This window comes from Protopterus annectens, chromosome 1.part1 (assembly GCF_019279795.1).
Source record: "Protopterus annectens isolate FY-2018-M chromosome 1.part1, PAN1.0, whole genome shotgun sequence".
NCBI lineage: Eukaryota > Metazoa > Chordata > Ceratodontiformes > Protopteridae > Protopterus > Protopterus annectens.
In genome coordinates this window covers 1173756001-1173779027 of record NC_056726.1, presented here as the reverse complement: position 1 = coordinate 1173779027, position 23027 = coordinate 1173756001, and the positions used below count along the sequence as shown (strand labels likewise).

Sequence of the window (23027 nt, the reverse complement as noted above, 5' to 3'; positions counted from 1 at the left end):
CATTAAACAAATTTGGTGTACATCACCTATGTTAAAACCTGACCCGTTAAGTGTGTGTGTGTTTATGTGTGTGTGTGTGTGTGTGTGTGTGTGTGTGTGTGTGTGTGTGTGTATGTGTGTATGTGTGTGTGTACATGTCTAAATCTATATCTATAGATATAGCTACAGATATAGATGTAGATATGTATACACACGGGTCTACCTGAGATGGTCGACAAGCCATTTGATCAACACTCATTTGGTCGACAGTCAGATTTGCCCCCCTCCCCAATGTTGTGCGACCCTGGAGTTGTTATATATCGTTGGGGGGGGCACAGCCCCCCACATTGGGGGGTGTGGGGGGCAAAGCCCCCCCACATAAAACTGCTTGTCGACCAAATGAACTGTCGACCAAATGAGTATCGATCATATGGCCTGTTGACCATGTGATAGGGATCCATACACACACATGCAAAATATGCACATATTTTTGTATATGAGCTACAGAATATGGACTGATGACTGCTTTCCCTCCTCTCTTTTCCAGTTTTAGCACAAACATGCTTCCAGCAGGATGCTTTCTTCGTGTAGGATTCTTCTGGAAATTCCACCATCGACTTATTTCTTTAGCTGCCAGAATAAGTGAGTATCGGAAGACAAGAAAACTGACAGAGCCACCAGACTGGGCTGACAAATACCATGAGAGATTCATACCATATTCAAAAGGTGTGCTGGTGAAAATGCTTCTAAAGGTAATGTTGTTTTACTCAATTTCAATTAGTTTCAATTAGTCTAGCTGGACATGTATCCGTTTTCAGTAGAGGCCCGGGGAGAAAAGCTCCAGTACAGGCAATAAACAATGAAGTATCACATAAAAACATTAATATGAGTAAAAACAATACAAGGTAAAAAGAAAGCAATTTCAACAAAAAAGAAATATTAAAAATAGGAGATAAAATTATAAAACATACTACTGTAGTTAGACTTATAAAACAGAAACAATAACACAAGATGAAGTTACACGGGATAGAAAAAGAAGGTTACTGATAGAGCCTATATATCAGGTATAACTCTCAAACAATTGAAAGTGTTAGTGAGGAGCTCTGTAAGGGGATGGGGAGGAAAGTTAGGTGAATGAAGACATGATTTCAGTCGGGGTTAGCACAAGGACACAGCCATTGAGTTTTAAGATGTTCTTTGATGTGTTTTTTGAAAAGAGAGGTAGAGTCTTGATTAGTTATTTCTTGAGGGAGTTGATTCCAGTTTTTACCTATGGAATTTGAAAATAATGAATCCCCAGCTTTATTGTATGATTTAGTTAGAGATACTAGGAGTTTATTGGCAGAGCGGAGGGTGGCTAGGTTTTTATACGGTATTATCAGTTTTGTAAGGCTAGGGGTGACATCAGGGTAGTAAAGGGTCTTATGAATGATGAGTAGTTGTTGATAGAGTAAGTGGTTATTTAGCTCTAACCAGTCTTTTTGTTTGAGGTTAAGACAATGGTGAGTTCTTAGGGGAGTAGCAGTAATGAATCTGGCTATGCTATCGTAGCAGATAGAGAGTTTGGTAATGTTATTTTTAGATAAGTTAGTATAAATAGCTGAGGCATAGAAAAGGGTGGAGATCAGGTGTGTCTGAGCAATGGTTTTTCTAGCTACTGGGGTAAGAAAGGGTTTAATTCTGTAGAGAGTCCCAATTTTTTTGTTGACAGCTTTAATAGTGGTGTTAATATGTTCATCATAATTGAGACGGTTATCAATAGTTACACCTAATAGTCGAGTGGTCATATCAGGGTTAATACTGGTTGCATTATTCGAGGAGATAGTGAAGAAAGGTGTTGGAGATTCATGAGTAGGAGTAAAGAGAAGAAGCTTAGTTTTTATGGGGTTAAGGAGGAGGCAGTGTTGCATAAACCAATTTTCGACATTTTGGAAGACTGTTTGGGTGAGGGACTGGAGAGAGGAAATATTTTTAGCAGTACAGATTAACGTTGAGTCGTCAGCATATTGAATGCAGGTAGCTTGTGGTATATTCAGGTGTAGGTCATTGATAAACAAGGAAAAAAGAAGGGGACCTAAGATTGATCCTTGTGGAACACCAATATTTACTAGGAGTAAGGAAGATAGGTTGTTCTCCCAAAGGACTGCTTGTTGCCTGTTTTGGAGATAGCTCCTAAACCATTGTAGTGAATGTGAGCTGAGAGAATAAAGGTTTAGTTTGTCAAGAAGTATATTGTGATTAACCATATCAAAGGCTTTTGACAGGTCTATGAATAGTGCTGAGGAGAAACAATTATTGTTTCTATTATTATTTATGGAGTCAGAGAAGGAAAGGAGGGCAGTTGTAGTGCTGTGGAATGGTCTGAAACCATGTTGACATTCGGCTAGAAGTTTGTTTTGAAGAAGGTAGTTGAGAATTTGTTTGTGTATGCATCTTTCCATAATCTTAGCTAATGGGGAAAGTAAGGCAATGGGGCGAAAATTTGAGAGTTCAGTTGATGGGCCCCCTTTATGTAGGGGAATTATATGAGATATTTTCCATAAGGTGGGGATTTTTCCTTCAGTGATAGTCCTATTAATCAGTATGGATACGGGATAATTGATAGCTTTTGCAGCTATTTGTAGATATTCAGACGGGAGTTGGTCAGCAGATGGGGTGCAAGGTTTGAGTTTTTTAAGAAGTTTATAAATAAGAGATGTAGCTACAGGTTGAATTTGAAAGGTCTTAGACGAGGGTAGAGAGGTATTTGGTAAGGAAGCAGTAGATGTGGGTAATGAGTTAGCTAGGGATTGAATGGCTTCTGTAAAATACTTATTGAAGGCATCTGGGATCTGGGTAGCATTGTTGAGGTGAAAGCCTGAAGGGGTAGGAGTAGGTGAATGTCCTGGTTTAAGAAGTTTATTAACACCTGACCAGAATTTTTGAGGGGTTTTTTGACTGCTTTGTTGAAGGTGAAGATAAAATTCCTTTTTGTCTCTAAGAGTATCTTTCTTGGTGGCATTTCTTAATTGTTTGAAAAGGAGGTGATCAGATGAACATTTACTAGCTCTCCATTTGGCCCAGATTTTATTTCTGAGGATCATTTTTTCTTTTGTTTGCTTAGATAGCCATGGAGCAGACTTGGATCTTATTCTAGTAGAGTGAATAGGGGCATGATAATCAAGGATTTGAAGAAAGTTTGTGTTGAAGTATGTCACTGCTTTATTAAGTTCAAGGTGAGTCAGTGGTGACCAGTCGCACGCTTGCAATTCAGTAAGGAAGTTATCAGGGTTAAAGAATTTTTTTGAGCGGGATGTCCTTAGTTTATGAGTAACTGGAATATTCACTTTTTGTCTAATGACATATGTAAGTATATGATCACTGATATTATCAGGAAGGGTTCCTGGGGTGTAACTGCTAGGGTGGTTATTAATAAGGATCCAGTCGAGAGTTGTTTCTTTTCTATTTTGTTTATGGATTCTAGTTGGAGTTGTTATTAATTGAGAGAACCCATAGAGATTAATATGGTTAGTTGGGTGCTGGCTTGAACAGGTTATCCAGTCAATGTTGAAGTCACCAAGTATTATGGTTTCTTGGGGTTGTTGGTTGGAAAGTGAACTAAGTAAATTTTCTAGAATCTGTGTATTATTACCAGGGGGAAGATACATACAAATTAGATAAATTGATTTGTTATTGTTAATCTGGAGTTTGGTTGATAATATTTCAGCTTTAGGGTCTATTAATGAAAGTTCATTATGGAGGGTAAGTTGGAGATTAGATTTATAGATGATGGCTATACCACCACCTTTCTTTGTTTTGCGGTCATATCTGAGTATGTTGTAGCCAGGAGGGGTTATTTCCTGGTCCTGAGTAGAGGGTTTTAACCATGTTTCTGTAAGACATAAAATGTCAAATGAGTGCAAGTCCAGTAGTGCATGGAGGTGATGAACTTTGTTATTAATACTTCTAATATTAAGGTGAGCTATTAGACGGGAGTTAGCTGTTTTAGTACATGGTGAAGGTACAGGTGGAGGATTTCTATTTGTGTTCAATTTAGCCTTGGTAGAGGGACCAGGGTTTGGATGAATATCTCCATGTAGGAGGAGGTAATGATTGGAATAGGGTAGGAATTTAAGGATTTCAAGTGAGTTATTACAATTCTTTTTGTTAAAGTAGAATGTCATATGAGTTATTCTGTGGTATTTTGGTAGAAGATAATTAGAGGAGCAGGTTATGTTACTATGATTAAGGGTAGTGAAAAAAGAGGAAGGTAGTGTTTGCTGGAGATGAAGGTTTTGTTCCTTTAAAGAGATGTATTCAAAGAAAGTGATATAGTAAGATAAAGAAAGAGAGGCTAAAACAGTGGTAGAGAGAAGGATATATATGAGAAAAGGTTTGTTATCCAGTTTGTTACTGACTGTAGTATTTGGAAACATAACCGACAGCTGCTGTTTCTTTTTACTGTCTTTATTCATGAAAATGAGTTCCATTTTCAGTGATCAGGCCCTAAGGCCGTCTAGGAACACTGACTCCCTTAAGCCAGCATTGAATGCTAGAATCCCCACGGAAGTATGTAAATTCTTCTTAATGATGTTCCGTATTTCAGAGCATTGAGCCTTATTAGGTAGCTTATTCTGCATAACTGAAATACACTGAGTTATGTATGATGCTTTGTTTTTTTTTTTTCCAAAGTAAAGTTCAAGACTTAACATTACTTGTAATATTTCACTCCTGAAAACGTTATATGCTAAAATTAGTTTTCCACAAGTGTAACTAAAAAGATGCCCATTTGTTAACCAGGAAGGCCTTCTGGAGACATAGTCTCTTTTCAGGGGCAACTCAGTAGCAGCCCTGGTAAATGATTTGCTCAAGGTCATACAGAAGGCAAATGAAGGCTGAGGGAATCAAACCTTGTACCACGGGGTCTGCAGCTCACAGTATTAGATCTCTGCACCAAAAAGCAGACATATTACTATATTGAATTGGGAAGAAGTTAAGGTGTTTACATCTTTCTGTATAAGTTAGGTCCAGTACAGTTAGAATTCTCTTTGTGAATTTCCTCTCAACAGATTTCAAATTAGTTTAATTATCCCATTGAATAAATAGAAATGGAGCTAATGTATTCTAATAGTGTTCTGATGTATTGGTTCATAGGTTCATAGGTGTGTATTAGGCTAATGGCCCTGGAGCCTTTACAAGCCTAGTCCATAGGATTACCCTGGCATTGTGCCACCCAACCTTAGTTCCCAGTGCCTTTGTCGAGTAGAGACACTGGAGTGATCCCCGGGGTGAATTTTCTATTTCCCGTCTGCTCATCAAGATTTCTCTTGAAGAGGGCCAGTGAGGTGCTCTGTTTGACATGTATGGGAAGTCTATTCCATAGCATGGGCAGTCTCTGGGTTATGAACCTGTCCCTCCAGCACGTTCTGTTGATTGTGGTAATGAGGTTGAGTTCTCTGGAGCGTGTAGTGTGGAGAGATTGGGATTTATTTAGATGTAGCATTTGTAACAGAGCTGGGTCAGACATGGCTTTGTAAGTCAAGCAGAGATCTCCTCTAAGTAGGTGATATGAGACAGAGAATAGTTGGAGTTTTTTGAGTCTGTCCATATAGATTAAGTGTTTATGGCCTAAGATCCTCTTTGTGAGATACTTTTGTGGCCTCTCCAGTTGTTGCAGGTGTCTAGTGAGGTACATGCCAAATGGGTCATTGTACTCGATGACTGGCCTAATGAGGGAAGAGTAGAGGGAGACAATGACCTCTTTCTTCTTGGATGCGAAACCCTTAGAAATGAGATGTGCCACATAGAAGGACTTTCTGACCATAGTGGCAATGTGATGGTCAAAAGAGAGGTTGTTGTCAACCTGTATTCCCAGATCTCTTATAACTCTTTCTGTGTTCAGTGAACTACCATCAATGTGGTAATTCATGGGAACTGGGTCTTTCCCAGAGGGGATGACGACACATTTTTTGGCATGGAGCTTAAGGCCATGATTCTGACACCAGTCGATGGTCTCAGTGAGGCCTTTCTGTAGGATGTCAACATCAATTGGGGAGTGAATAATAGCTCCCGACTTGCAATCGTCTGGGAACTTTGTCAGCCAGAGTCCCTTCGTGTTGGCCTGGACTTCAGAGAAGTAGATACCAAACAGGAGAGGACCCAGGACCGAACCCTGTGGGATTCCACTCGTGACTGGTCGGCAGTCTGATTTGCAGTCAGCTACTTTCACACTGTAGGTTCTATCGGTGAACCAGTTTGCTACCCACCTAGTGTTGTACGGGTTGATGCCTAGCTTAGTGAGTTTTTCTATGATTCCTGAGTGGGGAGTGGTATTAAAGGTATTGGCCAGATTAAGGCAGGGTGTATGAACCACATTGCCTTCATCCACAGTTCTGATAATTGACTCAAAGAAGTCGACCAAGTTGAGCAGACATGATCTACCCATCACAAAACCAAACTGTGTGGGATCCAGAGTTTGGAGATTCCTTATATCTTTGTTTATTAGGTCCATGATGATGGGTTCCATAGCTTTGCATATGAGACTCGTCAGACTAATGTAGCACTAGTTCCCATGGTCTGCAGTTGCTTCTCCTTTGTGGAGAGGGATTACTGTAGCAGTGCACCATTCGGTAGGGACACAGCCTTAGGTAAGGCTGTGATTGTACAGGGCACACAGGTGAGGTGCCAGTTCACTCTGTAGTTCATGTAGAACACAGCCAGGGATATTGTCATGTCCCATAGAAGCTGTATTCTTGGCCTTGGACGGTGCTGTTTTAACCTGTGCAGCAGTAATACTGGGTGCCTGGCAATCTGCTGGTATTGTGATTGGTCCTTTGGGGGGGGAGGGGTAAAGGTGGCAATGAATCTGTCGTCCAGTATATTGGCAGTATCTGTTGGCTCGGTATGGGAGGTACCATTGTGCAGTAACTCAGAGCAAATCTGGGTATTGCTGTGGAGATTCTTTACATAACTATAGAAGGCTTTGTGGTTGTCTTTACTATCTGCTGCAATTCTGTTTTCATAGCTAGCTTTAGAGGATTTGATGAGGGATCTCAGCTTCTTGTTGAGGCTGATAAGGGAGTTTTTCCAGTCTTGGGACTTCACCTTATTCCGCATCAGTTTCCTCCTTCTGTTGTAGAGTTTGTTTATGGCAGGGGACCATCAGATTGGATTCCTTTTTTGGAGGAGAGCATCTTGGTTCTTTTGGGTATAGTGAGATCCATGCATTTGTGTACGTGTTCGTACAGTGCATTGGCAGTCATGCAACTATTCTCTATTTGCTTTGGTGCTGTGAAGTTAGCCACCTCTGTTTTTTAGGAGCCCAGCTTTAGCTTTGGAGAAGTTTTTCATGGTGGTTACTTTTGCAGGGGGTGGGGGGTTGGGAAGGATGTGGATTTCAAAGGTGATTAGTTTGTGGTTGGATCTAACCAGGGAGGAGTTGACTATTGGAGTAGAGCAACAGTTGCCCATGTTAGTAATGACCAGATCAAGGATATTGCTACCTCTAGTGGGGGTATGAATGAGCTGGGCCAGGGCATAGGAATTAATGAATTCCAGGAAACATTGGGCAAGTGTATTTGTACATGAGTAGTTTTCCCAGTTAATGAAGGGGTAGTTGAAGTCGCCCAGTATGAGAGTGTCAGGTTGGATCCTAATATTCTCCAGTGGGGAGCTATAGTAGGTTATGGCATGAATTGCTGTCTTATCCAATGTTAGCTGCACCTGAAGTATCACTGATGCGTTATGCTGGGCCGCCAGTCTGGAGTTGTGCGCATCCTGTATGAATATGGAAACACCACCACCTTTGGAGCTTCGGTCCAAGTTTTGGGGCCGAAATGTGTGGAACAAGTTGTTGCCTGCTAGTGCCGGAGTGCTTTCTGCTGCCTTGAACCAGGTCTCTGTTACAGTGCAATTGCCGATGTTCTCCCATTTTAAGGAGTGCTTTGAGCAAGTGCATTTTGAGATTTAGACTTCTACCTTTGAGCAGCATGACCCTCAGATTGCATTTATTTGCAGCTATTACAGTGGTAATTTGGTGTTTGGAACACCGCCTAAAAAAAGGCACTATAGGGGTATCAAGAGCCTTGGCCAGTATCTGGAAGCCCAGGGTGACAGATGCAGGCCATCTCTGACAAAGCATCGAGGTCTGTCAATAATGTCATCCCAGGCAGACAGATAATGGATCCCTTTAGAATGACACCAGAAACTTAGCCAGTTGTTGAAATCAATCATTTCTACTTGTACTGTGGTATCATTCTGGGTAATGGTAGGATGTTGCTCAGGGCTAGGGTCATACCCACCTGGGCTACATAATCCGAGAGCTTCTCCATGTCTCTTTTCATGTAGTCCAGGGAGATGCGTCTCAGATCATTCACTCCCACATGTATAATGACGGTCATATTTGTACCGGTTGTTGAGGGACCTGAGTGCGTGCGTTATAGGTTCATAGGTTCATAGGTAGGTACTAGGCTATCAGCCCTGGGGCCTACACAAGCCCAGCTAAAAAGGTACTCTGGCTTTTGCCACCCAAGAAAATTATTTTCCTGTGCCACTGTCGAGCAGAGCCACAGAGGTGATTCCCGGGGTGAATTTCCTATTTCCCATCCAATCATCAAGATTTTTCTTGAAGAGTGCTAATGAGGAGCTTTGTTTGATATACATAGGTAGTTTATTCCAGGGTATGGGAAGTCTCGGGACAGGATTCTATCCCTCTGGCATGTTCTGTTTATTGTGGTGGCAATGCTTAGGTCCCTACAGCGTGTAGCTTGGTGGGATTGGGATTTCTCTAAGTGGAGCATGTCCAACAGCTCTGGGTTTGACATAGCTTTGTATGTTAGGTAGAGATAACCTCTGAGTAGGCGATATGTGACGGAGTAAAGCTGGAGTATTTTGAGACGGTCTGCGTAGGGCATCTGTTTGAGGCTGGTAATCCTCTTTGTGAGGTATTTTTGCAGCCTTTCCAGGTGCTGTAGATGTCTTGTGAGGTACATACCAAAAGGGGCGTTGTACTCTGTAATGAGTCTAATGAGTGATGAGTAGAGGGGAACAGTGATCTCTTTTTTTCTGGATGAGAAACCTTTTATGATGAGGTGTGCCATGTAGAAGGATTTCCTGACTACTGTGGCAATGTGATTATCAAAGGAGAGACTACTGTCTACCTGTGTCCTAAGGTCTCTTATCACACTTTCGGTGTCAAGTATACTACCGCCTGTGTTGTAGTTCATGGGTACAGAGTTTTTACCAAAGGGGATGACAGTGCACGTTTTGGCATTGAGCTTGAGGCCATGGCTTTGACACCAAGCATCTGTCTCAGTGAGGCCCTTTTGTAGGATGTCCACATCGTTAGTAGTTTCGATTATGGCTCCTAGTTTGCAGTCATCTGCGAACTTTGTTAGCCAAAGACCTTCTGTGTTAGCTTGTACTTCAGTGAAGTAGATACCAAGCAGGAGAGGACCCAGGACTGAACCCTGTGGTACTCCACTTGTCACTGGTCTGAAGTCGAATTTGGAGTCTGCTACTTTCACAGTTTGGGTTCTGTCAGTGAGTCAGTTGGCAACCCATCTTGTGACATAGGGATTTATACCTAGTTTAGTGAGTTTATCTATAATTCTAGAGTGGGGGATGGTGTCAAAAGCCTTGGCAAGATCTAGATAGGCTGTGTGAACCACCTTACCCTTGTCTACGGCTTTGGTGACTGCTTCAAAGAAGTCTATCAGGTTAAGGAGACATGATCTGCCTTTTACAAACCCAAACTGGATGGGTTCCAGAGTTTGGAGATTACCAATGTCTTTGTTTATAAGTTCCATGATGATACGTTCCATGGCCTTGCAGACCAGGCACGTCAGGCTAATGGGGCGGTAGTTCCTGAGGTCCGTGGTGGTTCTCCCCTTGTGGAGTGGGATAACCGTTGCTATGCGCCATTCATCAGGCTCAAAGCCTGAGATGAGGCTATGATTGAACATGGTACTTAGGTGGGGTGCCTGTTCGTTTTGTAGTTCGTGTAGAACGCAGCCTGGGATGTTGTCTGGTCCCATGGATGCTGTGTTCTTGGCTTTGGAGTGTGTGGTTTTTACTTGTGCAGCCGTGATTACAGGAACTTTGCATTCTTCCGGTATAGAGATGGGCTCTTTCGGGGGTGAGAAGGGGGGTAAAGTTAGCACTGAACCTATCTGCCAGGATGTTGGCAATATCAGTTGGGTCTGTATATTTAGTGCCATTGTGCTGTAACTCAGAGCCGATCTGAGTGTTGCCATTGAGATTCTTGACATAGCTATAGAATGCTTTGTGGTTGTCTTTAGAATCAGTGGCGATTTTGTTTTTGTAACTAGCTTTGGTGGATTTTATCAGGGATTGCAGCTTCTTACTGAGGCTGACCAGGGAGCTCCTCCACTCATGGGATTTTACTCTCTTTTGAGAGTGGCGGATCCTGTCACCTGACAGGCAGCTGTTACTTTCTCCTTATTCAGCCTAGTGTGTCCTTATTCACCCTAGTGGCTTATATAAGTTTGCCAGGCGACTTTCTTCCCTAGATGTTATACTTTTCGATATAATCCTTATTTGTTTCATTGCTGTACTGCAAACAGCATCAACCTGTTAATTCAAGCAGAATGTTGAAGATATAATACTGCTCCATTCTTTGAAATTATTTACCTCAACCGAGATGACAGACCATAAGAAAATCTGCCTTTTAACTCTGGGATTACCAAAATACATTACATTTATCTTTGCTAAAATGTAATCCTGATGTATTAGCCTACTTGTCAATTTTGTGTAAGTGCCTATTCACATTGTCAAAGTCCTCATTGCATAAAAAAAACAATTTTGCAATATGTCAGCATGCTTATTTAGCCAACAGTTATTATATTTAGGGATACAGGCAAAAAACAGATTGAATAAGATTGGACTGAGGACCAGTCCCTGTGGGACTCCTGTTTTAATTGGTAGATATCCAGAACAGCTGTGTTGAACTACCGAGGATTGTTTTTCTCTCATAAACCATTTTATGATCCACTGTAATAAATAATTGATTTCCCCCTTAATCAAGACGTTATCTGTATATTATCTATTGTAGAGAATCGAGCATCTTTGCCATATCCGAAAGTATTACACCATTGTTAAATCCAAGTCTATTACTATTGATATCTGTAGTATTTTACTAGGTTTGCAAGGGTAGATTTTCTGTTAATAAATCTTTGTTGTTGTGTACCCAGGAGGGTAGAGAACTTACGTTTTTCTTCCATTTAATCTATTGAACATTTTTCAAAGCATTTTTCCAATATTGGGATACAGCTGATTGGTCTATAGTTGTTAACATCAGTTATGTTGCCCTTCTTATAAATAGGTGTAATAAGCAATATTTTCAATGAATTCATTACTGTTCCTGTTTGAAGTAGTCTGTTAAAGATGATAAAAGGTACTGCACTCAGTTCAAGCTTATATTTGATTGTATTTTTAAGTGACTTGTCACAATTTTTTAAGTGTTGTTTTTTTTCATGCGTTACATTTGCAGTATTACTTACTGCAGTGTTATTTGTAGTTTCTTTGGTGGAATTATTTATTTCCTAGTTGAAACTCTCAAATCAGAGCTTTCATTGGCATCTGAAACTTTTGTTCCTGTGAAACTTTTCCCCACAACATGATGTCATGTTGGGTGAACAGTGCTAAAGCATAGCTGGAAAAACTGAAGCATGTCGAACTTTTTTCACAGACTTGATCTTATTGTTTTTTTTCTTGGATTCAACTGTGACAAGATAAAAGCAATATAAATACATTTGCATTCAGTTTTGTCATTTAACCAGTATTGCACTGGAAGTTTTATTGTTTTACTTGGCAGGACTTTATAAGGGGTTTTTGTTTAGTTTGTGCGGTGGTAAAGGTTGTATCTGTATGTAGCACTGCCAGCAGCCTCAGGCAGATTTTTTTTTTCAAAAATGGCATTAATGTTGTGTTTCATTTTGGTGGAAACGGTTATATATTTATGTATTCCTTTCAGGTGTCAAACAAAAAAATATGATGTTAGTTGCAGTGTGCATACCTCTCAACTGTCAAGAATATTGCAGATTGTCCCTGACTGGATTTTCACACACATAGACACGCACACACACACACACACACACACACACACACACACACACACACACACACACACACACACACACACACACACACACACACACACAAACACACAACTTTAACACAATACTGCTGCGTACTTCATACATGGGCACATTACAGTCTGTCTCTGTGATCAACACCTAGCACTATCATTTTTCCATCCTCTGTCTGCATCCCACCCAACAGTTTATTTATTTACATTTGTTAACCAGGTAGCGTGCGACTGGGCTAGTAGCCCGTTTTCAGCAGAGACCAGGAGAGAAAAGCTCCAGCAGATTAACAGTTTAGTTTAATAAACAAGTAGTTAAGAAATGAGTATTATACCATGACCCCCCCATTAATATTCCAAAACGTGCACGCTGATTGGCCAGCGTGCACGTTGTAAATCGACTTATACTAATGGAAAAAGGTCCGGTCGCCCGGACTTTTTCCATTAGTATAAGTCTCTTTTAAAACACTAATGTTAAAAGAGTTTAACATAGCGACACAGGTTTAAAAAAAGCAACGGAGATCTCCGTTGCTTTTTTTAAAGCTGTTTCGCTATGTTAAACTCCTTTAACATAGCGACACAGTGTGTAAAAAGCAACGGAGATCTTGCTTTCTCCGTTGCTTTTTTTTTAAACCTGTGTCGCTATGCGCAGTACATCAGAACTGCCGCGGATACCAGACAGCTGCAGAAGGGCAGCAAAGAGGCATTATACAATGCCATTATTTAAGAAAAGTAATTATTTCTTTTCTTAAATAATGTCATAGTATAATAGCAATAACCTACTTCTGGGTGTCGGTAATGCGGGATTTACCCACGGTTGTCTTTGTTGAAGCCCTCGGGACCAAACCACACCAACCATGGGTAAATCCCGCATTACCCACACCCAGGCGTGGGTTATTGCTATATTAATAATTTACAATTTACAACAATACAATTAACAAAGTTGCTAAAGAAAAGTAATAGTTGTGGGAACATGTAATGTAATATATTACAGAGATCTTAATAACTGGATTAACTGTATAAACAGAAATATGTCAGAAAAAATAGTAAAGTCAGTTCTAGGCATAAGGCACTAGTTGCTTGAGGTGCAGGAGAGTACAGAATTGTGAAGACATTTAGGAGGAGTTGTGAAGCCATTTAGGAAGGAGTTAACCAGGTGAAATACAGGGGCAGAGCCAGTTGCTGTTGAGATATTCTTTTAGGCTTTTTTTAAATAAGGAGATGTTGGAATTTTTTTTAGATGTGCTAAGGGAGAGGATTCCAGACCTTAGCTAGTTTATTGGAATAGAGGGGCTAACCATGATAACTGTGAGACTGGGTAACATTTAGCAGAAGTCTGTCAGAAGACCTAATGGACCTGCAATGTACGTTGGTTGGTCCAGGCTTGAAAGTACAGGTCAGATCTTCTTCGTGTTTTACTGTTGCTGTCATCACCTCTGGGTTATCCCTGCTGTGGAAGCCCTCGGCCATCCTGAATACCAGAGTCAGTGTTTTTCTGCGTCAGCTGCTGTCGCTTGTAGACAAACATCAGGTTATCAGTGCTATAAAGCAAGGCACCTGACGCCATTACATCAGTCTTTCTTGCCGTGGAGCCCGTAGCAGAAGCAGTTCGTAAGTGTGCTGGTCGGTCGCTACCAGAGCTCGGGTCACAACTGAAAACGTCTAAAGCAAAGTACCCCGTTGGGGACCCTTTTTGTTTGCACAAACCAATGTCCAAAAAAGTTAACAATTGCCTTGCCTGTGGAAAGCAGATCCCGCACCGAGACTTCCATTCATACTGTGTCACTTGTTTAGGCCCAGACCACGACATCCCCCATTACCGGTTCTATGCCTTTTTTAAGACAAGAACCATTCGTCGTAGAGCTCTTTTTGTAGATGGGTATTTTCGTCCTCCGTCTTCACAAATGGCATCCGTCAGCCAGCAAGCCATAGAGATTCCAAAAAAATGCAGGGATAAAGACAGAGACAGACCACACAAAGCTAAGCCTTCCAATGACTCTACCGCTAAGCAGGTCGTTAGTTCTCCGGAATTCAGTGAGGCGCTTTCACAGCCCCTGATGCCCGATACGATATCTACGCAGGCCTCTACTGAGACCCTTTTGGAGTCCAGTATGCCACAGAAATCTTCTTCGTCTTCCAAGCCTTTGGTTGTCTCTACCTCAGTTAGGTCTGGAGCTGCGACTCAGGCACCGGCTTCTGAGGAGGCCTTTCGCACTACTGATTGTAGACAAAAAACGACATCTTCTCACCCGACTACCATTTTTCTCAGACCGATCTAGGCCACTCCTAGAAAATCTACCTCTAGCCACCATCTTACTCCTGCTCCACCACCCCAAGCCCAAATGCTTAAGATGGCTGAGGATCTTATCTCCCTTATCAGGGGCAGTTAGGTCACAACTTCTAAAAGAAAAAGACACTGTTCTCCTGAACTAATGATTGACCAGGATTCTGAGGAATCTGATTATTCAGATTTTGAAGAGGAACAGCAACCTCTGACTGCTTATGAGGATTCAGCTGCAGAGGAATCCATTCCTTCTGCCTCCCCACCAGAAGACCTTTCCTTTGGGGAAACCCTTCACACCCTCAGGGAAAATTTCCACTGGGAATCTCAGGACTTCCCTCAGTCTAAGAAAAGGTTAAGAGAGTTTCTAAACCTGCCCCAGTACAACCCCCTGGCCATCCCCCCATCTTAGAAGTGGTGGATGATGTTTTCCATGAATCCAGCTTAGCCCCTGACACCCTCCCACCTGCTCCCTGTAAACCTGACAGGTATTACAGAGTACCAGATTCTCACAAATACCTGTACAAAAATCCTGCTGCAGACCCAGAGGTCATTACACAGGGACATAAAGGAACTAGGGGTATTTCTGTAAAGAGTTCTGGACAGGTGGGGTAAAAATGTTTACACCTCTGCAACCTTAGCTATCAGACCACTCAACTGTCAGTTCCATATGTTAAAATATCAACAACAACACACTTTGGAAATATTAAAGCAAAAGATTTATACCTTTCCTGACTGTGCCAATTCTAAAGAGTTAGTAGATTTACTGCACTCTACTTGTGAAGTGGCAAAACACTCTTTACACTGTGGATATGACAGACTAGAAGCCTCTAGCAGGGCAGCAGTGTCTGGATCTGACATTAGGAGACATGCATGGTTGAAGGAACAACTTCTCCCTGATCATGTCAAGTCTAAATTAATTGATACAACGTTGGATAAAGATGGCTTGTTTGGAGAAAAATCAGAAGTGATGCTTAAAAAGATGGAAGACAAAGCAAAATCTATGCAAACAGTAGAATATTTCTTTCAGGTTCAACCTCCTAGATTTAACAGGAATTTTCTCTCTGAGCGCTGGTCTTTTCCTGCACCTAGCAGACAGGGGCAAGGTGAGCCCCGCAGTGACAGACCACCCAGGTCCCTATCCTAGGGACAGCAAGCAACCAAACAGTGGACCTCTTCCGCCCCTAATGCAAGGAGTTCTAGGCCATCCCTCTATGGCAAAAACTCTGAATGACTCCCACTCTCCCCTCTGCCCTCCTTTCACCCACCCAAAGCTAGGAGGAAGGCTGTCCCTCTGCAAAGAAAATTGACTACCTGTAACAAAGGACCTATGGATCTTAAAGACCATTTTTCATAGGTTCTTAGGTTGGTACTAGGCTGTCGGCCATAGGGCCTGTACAAGCCTAGCCATAACAATTCCCTGGATATTTCTTCCCACAATATTTACTTCCCTGGACCCCTGTCTAGCAGGGCGACTGATATGATCCCCAGGGTGAATTTCCTATCTCCCATCCAATCATCAAGGTTCCTTTTGAAGCGGGCCAAGGAGGCGCTTCGCTTGACATGTATGGGCAGTCTATTCCAGAGTATGGGGAGTCTCTGGGTCAGGAACCTATCCCTCCAGTATGTTTTGTTCATTGTGATGACAAGGTTTAGATCCCTGGAGCGTGTGGCTCTGAGGGAATGGGATTTCTTTAAGTGGAACATGTCCAACAGCTCAGGGTTTGACATGGCCTTGTGTGTTAAGCAGAGATCACCTCGGAGTAGATGATATTCCACAGAGTATAGCTGGAGTTTTTGTAGACGGTCAGCATAGGGCATTTGCTTTAGGCCTGTGATTCTTTTAGTGAGGTATTTCTGTGGCCTTTCCAGCTGTTGCAAATGTCTTGTGAGGTACATACCAAACGGGGCGTTGTACTCTATAATGGGTCTAATGAGAGACGAGTTTAGTGGGACAATGACCTCCTTTTTTCTGGATGAAAAGCCCTTAGTGATGAGGTGTGCCACATAGAAGGATTTCCTGACTGTTGTGGCAATGTGGTTATCAAAGGTGAGACCACTGTCCACCTGTATTCCTAAGACTCTCATCACACTTTCGGTGTTTAGTGTACTGCCACCTATGTGGTAATTCATGGGTACATGTTGTTTTCCAAAGGGGATAACTATACATTTCTTGGCATTAAGCTTGAGCCCATGGCTCAGGCACCGGGCATCTATTTCTGTAAGGCCCTTTTGTAGAATAGCCACATCATTTTGGGAATCAGTAATGGCTCCCAGTTTGCAGTCATCTGCGAACTTTGTTAGCCAGAGTCCCCTAGTGTTGGCCGGTACTTCAGAGAAGTAGATGCCAAACAAGAGCGGTCCCAGGACTGAACCCTGAGGTACTCCACTTGTCACTTGTCTGGAGCTGGATTTGGAGTCGGCTACTTTTACAGTGTGAGTTCTGTCAGTAAGCCAGTTGGCAACTTATCGAGTGACTTAGGGATTTATGCCCAGCTTAGTAAGTTTATCTATGATTACAGAGTGGGATCAGGGATACAGTTCACTTTCAACGAACTGCCAATTCGCAGAGGGTACCCAGACTTGCCTCCAAATCAGTGCGCAGAGGCATTAAAACAAGTCCAAATTCTCATATCCCAGGGGGCAGTAGAACCTGTTCTCACAGGCCAAACAGGCAAAGGCTTTTATTCCAGGTTATTCCTTGTTCCCAGAAAGGAGGGCACTTGGCGCCCCATCCTGAATCTGTCCATTCTGAACACCTTCCTAATGGTTGCCAAATTCAGAATGCTAAACTTGCAGCAGCTGCTGCCTATGCTGACAAAAAAATGCCTGGTTAGTAACCCTAGACCTAAAAGATGCCTACCTCCACATCCCCATAAGAGAATCCTCCAGGAAATTCCTGCACTTCAGAGCAGGCTCACAACACTTTCAGTTCTCTGTGCTTCCTTTTGGCTTATCTACTGCTCCCAGGGTATTCACCAAATGTTTGGCCCCCGTCATAGCATTTTGCAGACAGAGAAATATGCAAAGTTACCCTTATCTGGTGACTGCCTCATTCAGGCAGAGTGCAAAGAAAAGCTGTTCCAGGACCTCCGCTTTGTCAAAACCCTCCTAACCTCCTTGGGGTTCACCATCAGTGAGAAGAAATCAAAGCAAACACCTTTCAGGAAGATCTTTTTCTTGGGGGCACTGCTGGACACAGTATCCCAAATGGCCTTCCTATCCCCAGAAAAGCAGAGCTTCCTGCCCCTCTACTTTACCTAGCTGGCATCCAAAAGTCACCTCACAGCAAGGAAGTTCCTGCAAGCCTTGGGGTTCATGGTATCTTGCATCCTTCTAATTCCTCTGGCCAGGCTTCACATGAGGAAGCTTCAGTGGTATTTAAAGAGCCTTTGGTTTCAACACTCACAGCCTCTAGAGACCTCTGTCCCTCTGATCCCCTGTATAAGGGCCGAGTTTCTCTGGTGGGCAGGCGCCTGTGCCAAGAACAAGGGTCTTCCCTTCATCCTCCGCCCTACCAGGCAGACCATAACCACTGATGCCTCAGACATTGCTTGAGGTGCTCACCTAGCAGGCAGGTGCACCCAAGGTCTTTGGGATGCCCAGCACCTTCCCTTACATGTCAACCAGAAGGAAATGATGGCAGTACAAAAGTCTCTGACATCCTTCCAACCCCATCTCAGGCCAGGGGTTTTCCTTATCAATACAGACAACATCACAGTAATGTGGTACATCAACAAACAGGGAGGGGCCCAATCTTACCCTCTGTACAGACTAGCCATGAACCTCTGGCTGACAGTCTCCTACATGGGATTACACCTAACAGCCCAATACCTACCAGGGATCAACAACACCCTGGCAGACCACATAAGCAGAAACCTACTGGACCCCCACGAATGGCAGCTCCACAAAAAGATTTTTTTGCAAGTTACACAGGAGTGGGTGGATCTCTTTGCTTCACACCTCAATCACCAGCTAAAGAAACTCTGTACCAGGGAGTATGCCTTGTCCTTCCCCTGGAACTCTCTCTTCGTGTACGCATTCCCTCCTCTGCCTCTTATCCCCAAGGTACTGATCAAGAGAAGGGAGGAGGGACCAAAGGCCATCCTTATTGCTCCAGATTGGCCCAGACAGCATTGGTACCCCTTGCTGTGCAGCCTGACTCTCAGGCAGCTTCCCCTGTTCCCAGACCTCTTGACTCAAGCGGGGGGGGGGGGGGGGGGATGCTGCACCCAGACTTGCAGACTCACAAGCTGTCAGCATGGCTAATACTGTAAAGGCAAGCAAGGGGCACCTGCTAAGCAAACAGATCCTAGACATTATCACAGAGGCCAGAAGGCCCAGCACCAGAAAATCTTATGCAGGGAAATGGAAAAGATTCTGCTCCTGGAGCCAGTCCAGAGGGGCCAGTTCCTCTCAACCTTCTGTCCCTCTTATCCTGGACTATCTAGCGGAGTTACTCAATAGTGGCCTCTCCTTCTGTTCTGTTAAAATCCACACCTCAACCATTTCAGCTCATTTCCATACAGACCAGCCCCTCTTCTACATCCTTTGATTAAACAATTTATCAGAGGGGCTTCTAATATCAGACCTCCCAGAAGGCCACCCATGCCAACCTAGGACCTGAATTACGTTTGGGAAAAACTAACCTTACCACCCTTTGAACCTGCTGCTTCAGCAGAACTGAAATATCTCTCCTGGAAGACTGCTTTCTTACTAGCTATCATCTCAGCCAGAAGGGTTTCAGAACTACAGGCACTGATGGCCATTGAGCCCTTCATCATTTTCCATGCAGACAGGGTCTCCCTTAGGACTAACCTCTCCTTTATACCCAAGCTGGTATCTAATGTGACTCTCAACCAGGCCATTCATCTGCCCACCTTCTTCTCTAACCCTCAAAACAAGGGGGAAAGAATGCTGCACTCACTAGACATGCACAGACAGCTCAGATACTACCTGGACCATACTATACCCTTCAGAAATACAGACCAACTTCTTATCAGCTTTGACCCAGGGGCAGAGGGGAAGCCCATTTCCAAGCAAACCATTTCCAAATGGATATCACACTGTATCCATTTCTGCTACAGTTTACCTGGGAACCCACCCCGTACGTCGATTCGCACCCATTCCACTAGGGCAGTCTCCACGTCCACAGCATTCCTCAGAGGAGTTCCACCAGGGACATCTTGGAAGCTGCCACATGGACCTCTGTCCGTACCTTTACAAAGCATTACCATCTTCCTCTTTTCTCTAAGGCTAGGGCAGGGTTTGCCTCTGCAGTTCTGCAGGGCTTGCTTACTCATGCCTAGGTCTGTAACTAATCCTTCCACCCCACTCCTCAGCTGTGGGAATCCTCCCACAGGTGATGACTGCAACAGTGAAACATGAAGAACATAGTACAGTTGTGTACACTTACCATAAATGTAGATGTTCGAGTGTATTCACTGTTGCAGTCCTGGATGTTCTTCATGTTTCACTGTTACAGTCATCACACTTAGGTTATCTGCCTGCAGGTAGCCCTCAGTCGGCCCGTATACCAGAATCATGGGATTTCTGCATCAGATGCTGTCGCTTCTTCCATGGTGGCAGGTCGACAGGGGTAGAAAACATGCAGCCGACGCCATTACATCAGTTTTTCTTGCTGAGCAGAGTCCGAAGCAGAAGCATTTCGCAAGTTACGGTCGGCCTCCTCCTGAAATTTTCATTTTTTGAGTTTCAGACCTGAAGTCTTCTAAAAGATAAGTACCTCGTTGGGGATCCTTTTTTCTTGCTCTAACCGATGTCAGCAAAAATTAATAATTGTCTTGCCTGTGGAAAGCAAATACCTCACATAGATTTTCATTCTTACTGCATCACCTGTTTAGGCCCAAACCACAACGTTCCTCACTGTTGGTTTTGTGACTTGTTCAACGCTGAACTATTCGTCGTTGGGCTATTTTTATCATTAAATTCTTTCACTCTCATTCTCCGTGTCCCGAATTGGCTTCAATAAGCCATCCAACTACCGATCTTCAGAAAAAAACATAAGGATAAATATAGAGACAGACCACATAGGTCCAAAACGGCCGATAATTCTTCCGTTAAGCTAGTCGCCAGTCCGCCAGTACTCAAGTGAGGTGCTTTCGCAGCCTCTAATACCCGCTTCATGGATTCGCAGGCCTGTACTGAACCATTCGGAGTTCCGTATGCCGCAAGATGCTTCTTCGACTGTGGAACCTGTGGATGTCTCTACCTTGGATGGGTCCGGAGCTGCTGTGTAGACACCAGCTTCTGAGGGTGTATTCAGGCCTTCCAATGTTCATATTAAACCAACCACTTCGTTTCAAACCAAAAATACCGAATTTCTCAGGCACAGTGTTCGCACTACGCCTAGGAAACCGACGACCAAAGCACATTCTCAGGCCCCCATGCCACAGAAACAAATGCTTAGAATGGCTGAAGACCTTATTACTTTATTAGGGAAGCCAGCCTTCCCCCTCTAAAAGACCTAGAACTGATTTTCCTTCTGATTCTTCAGATCATGAGTCCGAGGACTCTGACCCTTCTGATTACCAGGACATACCTTTATCTACCTATGAGGATTCTGATTTAGAGGATTCCATTCCCTCTGCTTCCCCACCAGAGGATTTTTCTTTTGGTGAAATCCTGCATACCCTTAGAGAGGGTCTATATCAGAACATCGAAGTATTAAAACTTCGAGTGTTCTGATATCGAACACTATTCAGCTAACTCTAAGAATAGGGAAGCTGCAGAACAGCGAATTCTTTCCTCGGGAAAGAATTTGGTTGGCCGTTTCTATGGCTTCGCTGTTCTTAGTGCTGTGGTGGAAAGTTATGGGTTGGGTTCAGGTAAGTGTGCGATTGTTTGTACGCTAGGGTTTGGGGCAGGTTAAGTGAGTTAGGGTTAGGGCTCGGGTTAGGTGTGTGTGCGACAGTGACAGACATTAGGGTTAGGGGCGTTTTAAGTGAGTTAGGGTTAGGGCGCGAGTTAGGTGAGTGTGCAATAGTGACGGACCTTAGGGTTAGGGTTTGGGTTAAGGTAAGTTGGTAGATAGTCGTGTATGTTTAGTTTAGTGTAGCGTTAGATGTAGTAATTTAAGTGTATGTGTGTGGTTGCTGTTTGTTTGATGTGCTTGTGTTGCGTGTATGTGTTTCAGAGCAGCAAATTTTTTCCATGGGAAAAAATTTGCTGCTCTGAATATTCGATATTTTCATGTTTAGATGTTTTGGGGCCGATGAAATAGCGTTCTCCATTTTCATCTTTCAATAACGTGATATAAACACCTTAGAGAGCATTTCTGCTGGGAATGCTAGGACTACCCACAGTCCATAAAGAGACTCAGGGAATTTTTAAACATGCCTCAGCACAGGCCTCTAGCTATCCCTAGTGTTCTGGAAATTGTAGATGATGTCTTCATGGAATCCAGCCTTACCCCTGATACCTTGCCTCCAGCTCCCAGGAAACCTGACAGGTACTACAGAGTATCTGACTCCCACCAATTCCTCTTTAAGAATCCTACTGCGGATCCAGAGACCATTTCCCAGGGACCTAAAGGCATTAAGGCTACTACAGCCAAAAATCCTACCCCTTCGGACAGGGATTCTAGGGCTTTAGACAGATGGGGTAAGAAGGTATACACCTCTGCTGCTCTTGCTATCAGGGCTTTAAATTGACAGTTTCATATGTTAAAGTATCAGCAACATACTATGGAGCTAATTAAACAGAAAATTATGTTGATTCCTGATTGTGCAGAACATAAAGATTTACAAGAGTTAATGCATTCTGCTAACCAATTTGGAAAACATACTATGCAATGTGGTTTTGATGCCTTAGAAGCATCTTGCAGGGCTGCTTTCACTGGGTCTGTTCTTAGAAGGCATGCTTGGCTTAAGGAACAAATCTTGCCAGACCATGTCAAAGCAAAATTACTAGATGCTCCATTACACCAAGATCGTCTGTTTGGCACTAAAGCAGAAGAAGTCCTCAAAAAGATGGAGGAAAAAGCTAAATCTGTGCAAACTGTCAAAGATTTCCTATAGGTACAGCCACCTAGATTCAGTAGGCATTGGCCTTCTAAAAACTGGTCTTTTCCAGTCCCTCCCAGACCTTCTCAGTCCAAACCCAGGGGCAGCAGACCACCAAGACTACAGACTCAGGGTATGCACAGATCTAAACAATGAAGTGCTCCCACCTCAAAAACAGGGAGTAGTAAGCCACCTTCCTATGATACAATTTCACAATGACTTATCCTTAATTCTTCCAAGCCTTGCCCAAGTACTTGCACCCTTAGGAGGAAAACTAGCCCTGCATGCAAAAAACTGGGAGTACATTACCCAGGACAGATGGGTCTTAAACACTGTATCCCAGGGATACAGATTCTACTTCCACTCACTGCCAACCCCAAGCGGATGTCCAGACCTCCCCCAAACCAGTGGGCAGAGGCCCAAAAGCAAGTACTTTCTCTTCTCAGTATCAAGGCTATTAAACCTGTCCCAGCAGAGCAAAGGGGACAAGGGTTTTACTTTAGACTGTTTCTGGTACCCAGAAAAGAAAATTCTTGGCGCCCTATCCTGGATTCTCAACACCTTCCTGATGGTTCCAAGATTCAAAATGCTTACTCTCCAACAGCTGCTTCCTATGCTAGCCAAGGACTCCTGGTTAGCCATCCTAGACTTAAAAGAAGCT

The 23027-nt window shown here is 43.2% G+C and overlaps 1 protein-coding gene across 1 annotated transcript in view; it reads left to right on the top strand.

Moving 5' to 3' along the window:
* TMEM143 (transmembrane protein 143) overlaps window positions 1–23027 on the top strand; it is a 1024200-nt gene that overhangs the window by 128691 nt on the left and 872482 nt on the right. Inside the window, exon 3 of the mRNA XM_044080554.1 lies at window positions 527–731. Within this exon, the coding sequence (XP_043936489.1) occupies window positions 540–731 (192 nt within the window). The 5' untranslated portion in view covers window positions 527–539. The remainder of the gene's footprint in view (window positions 1–526; window positions 732–23027) is intronic.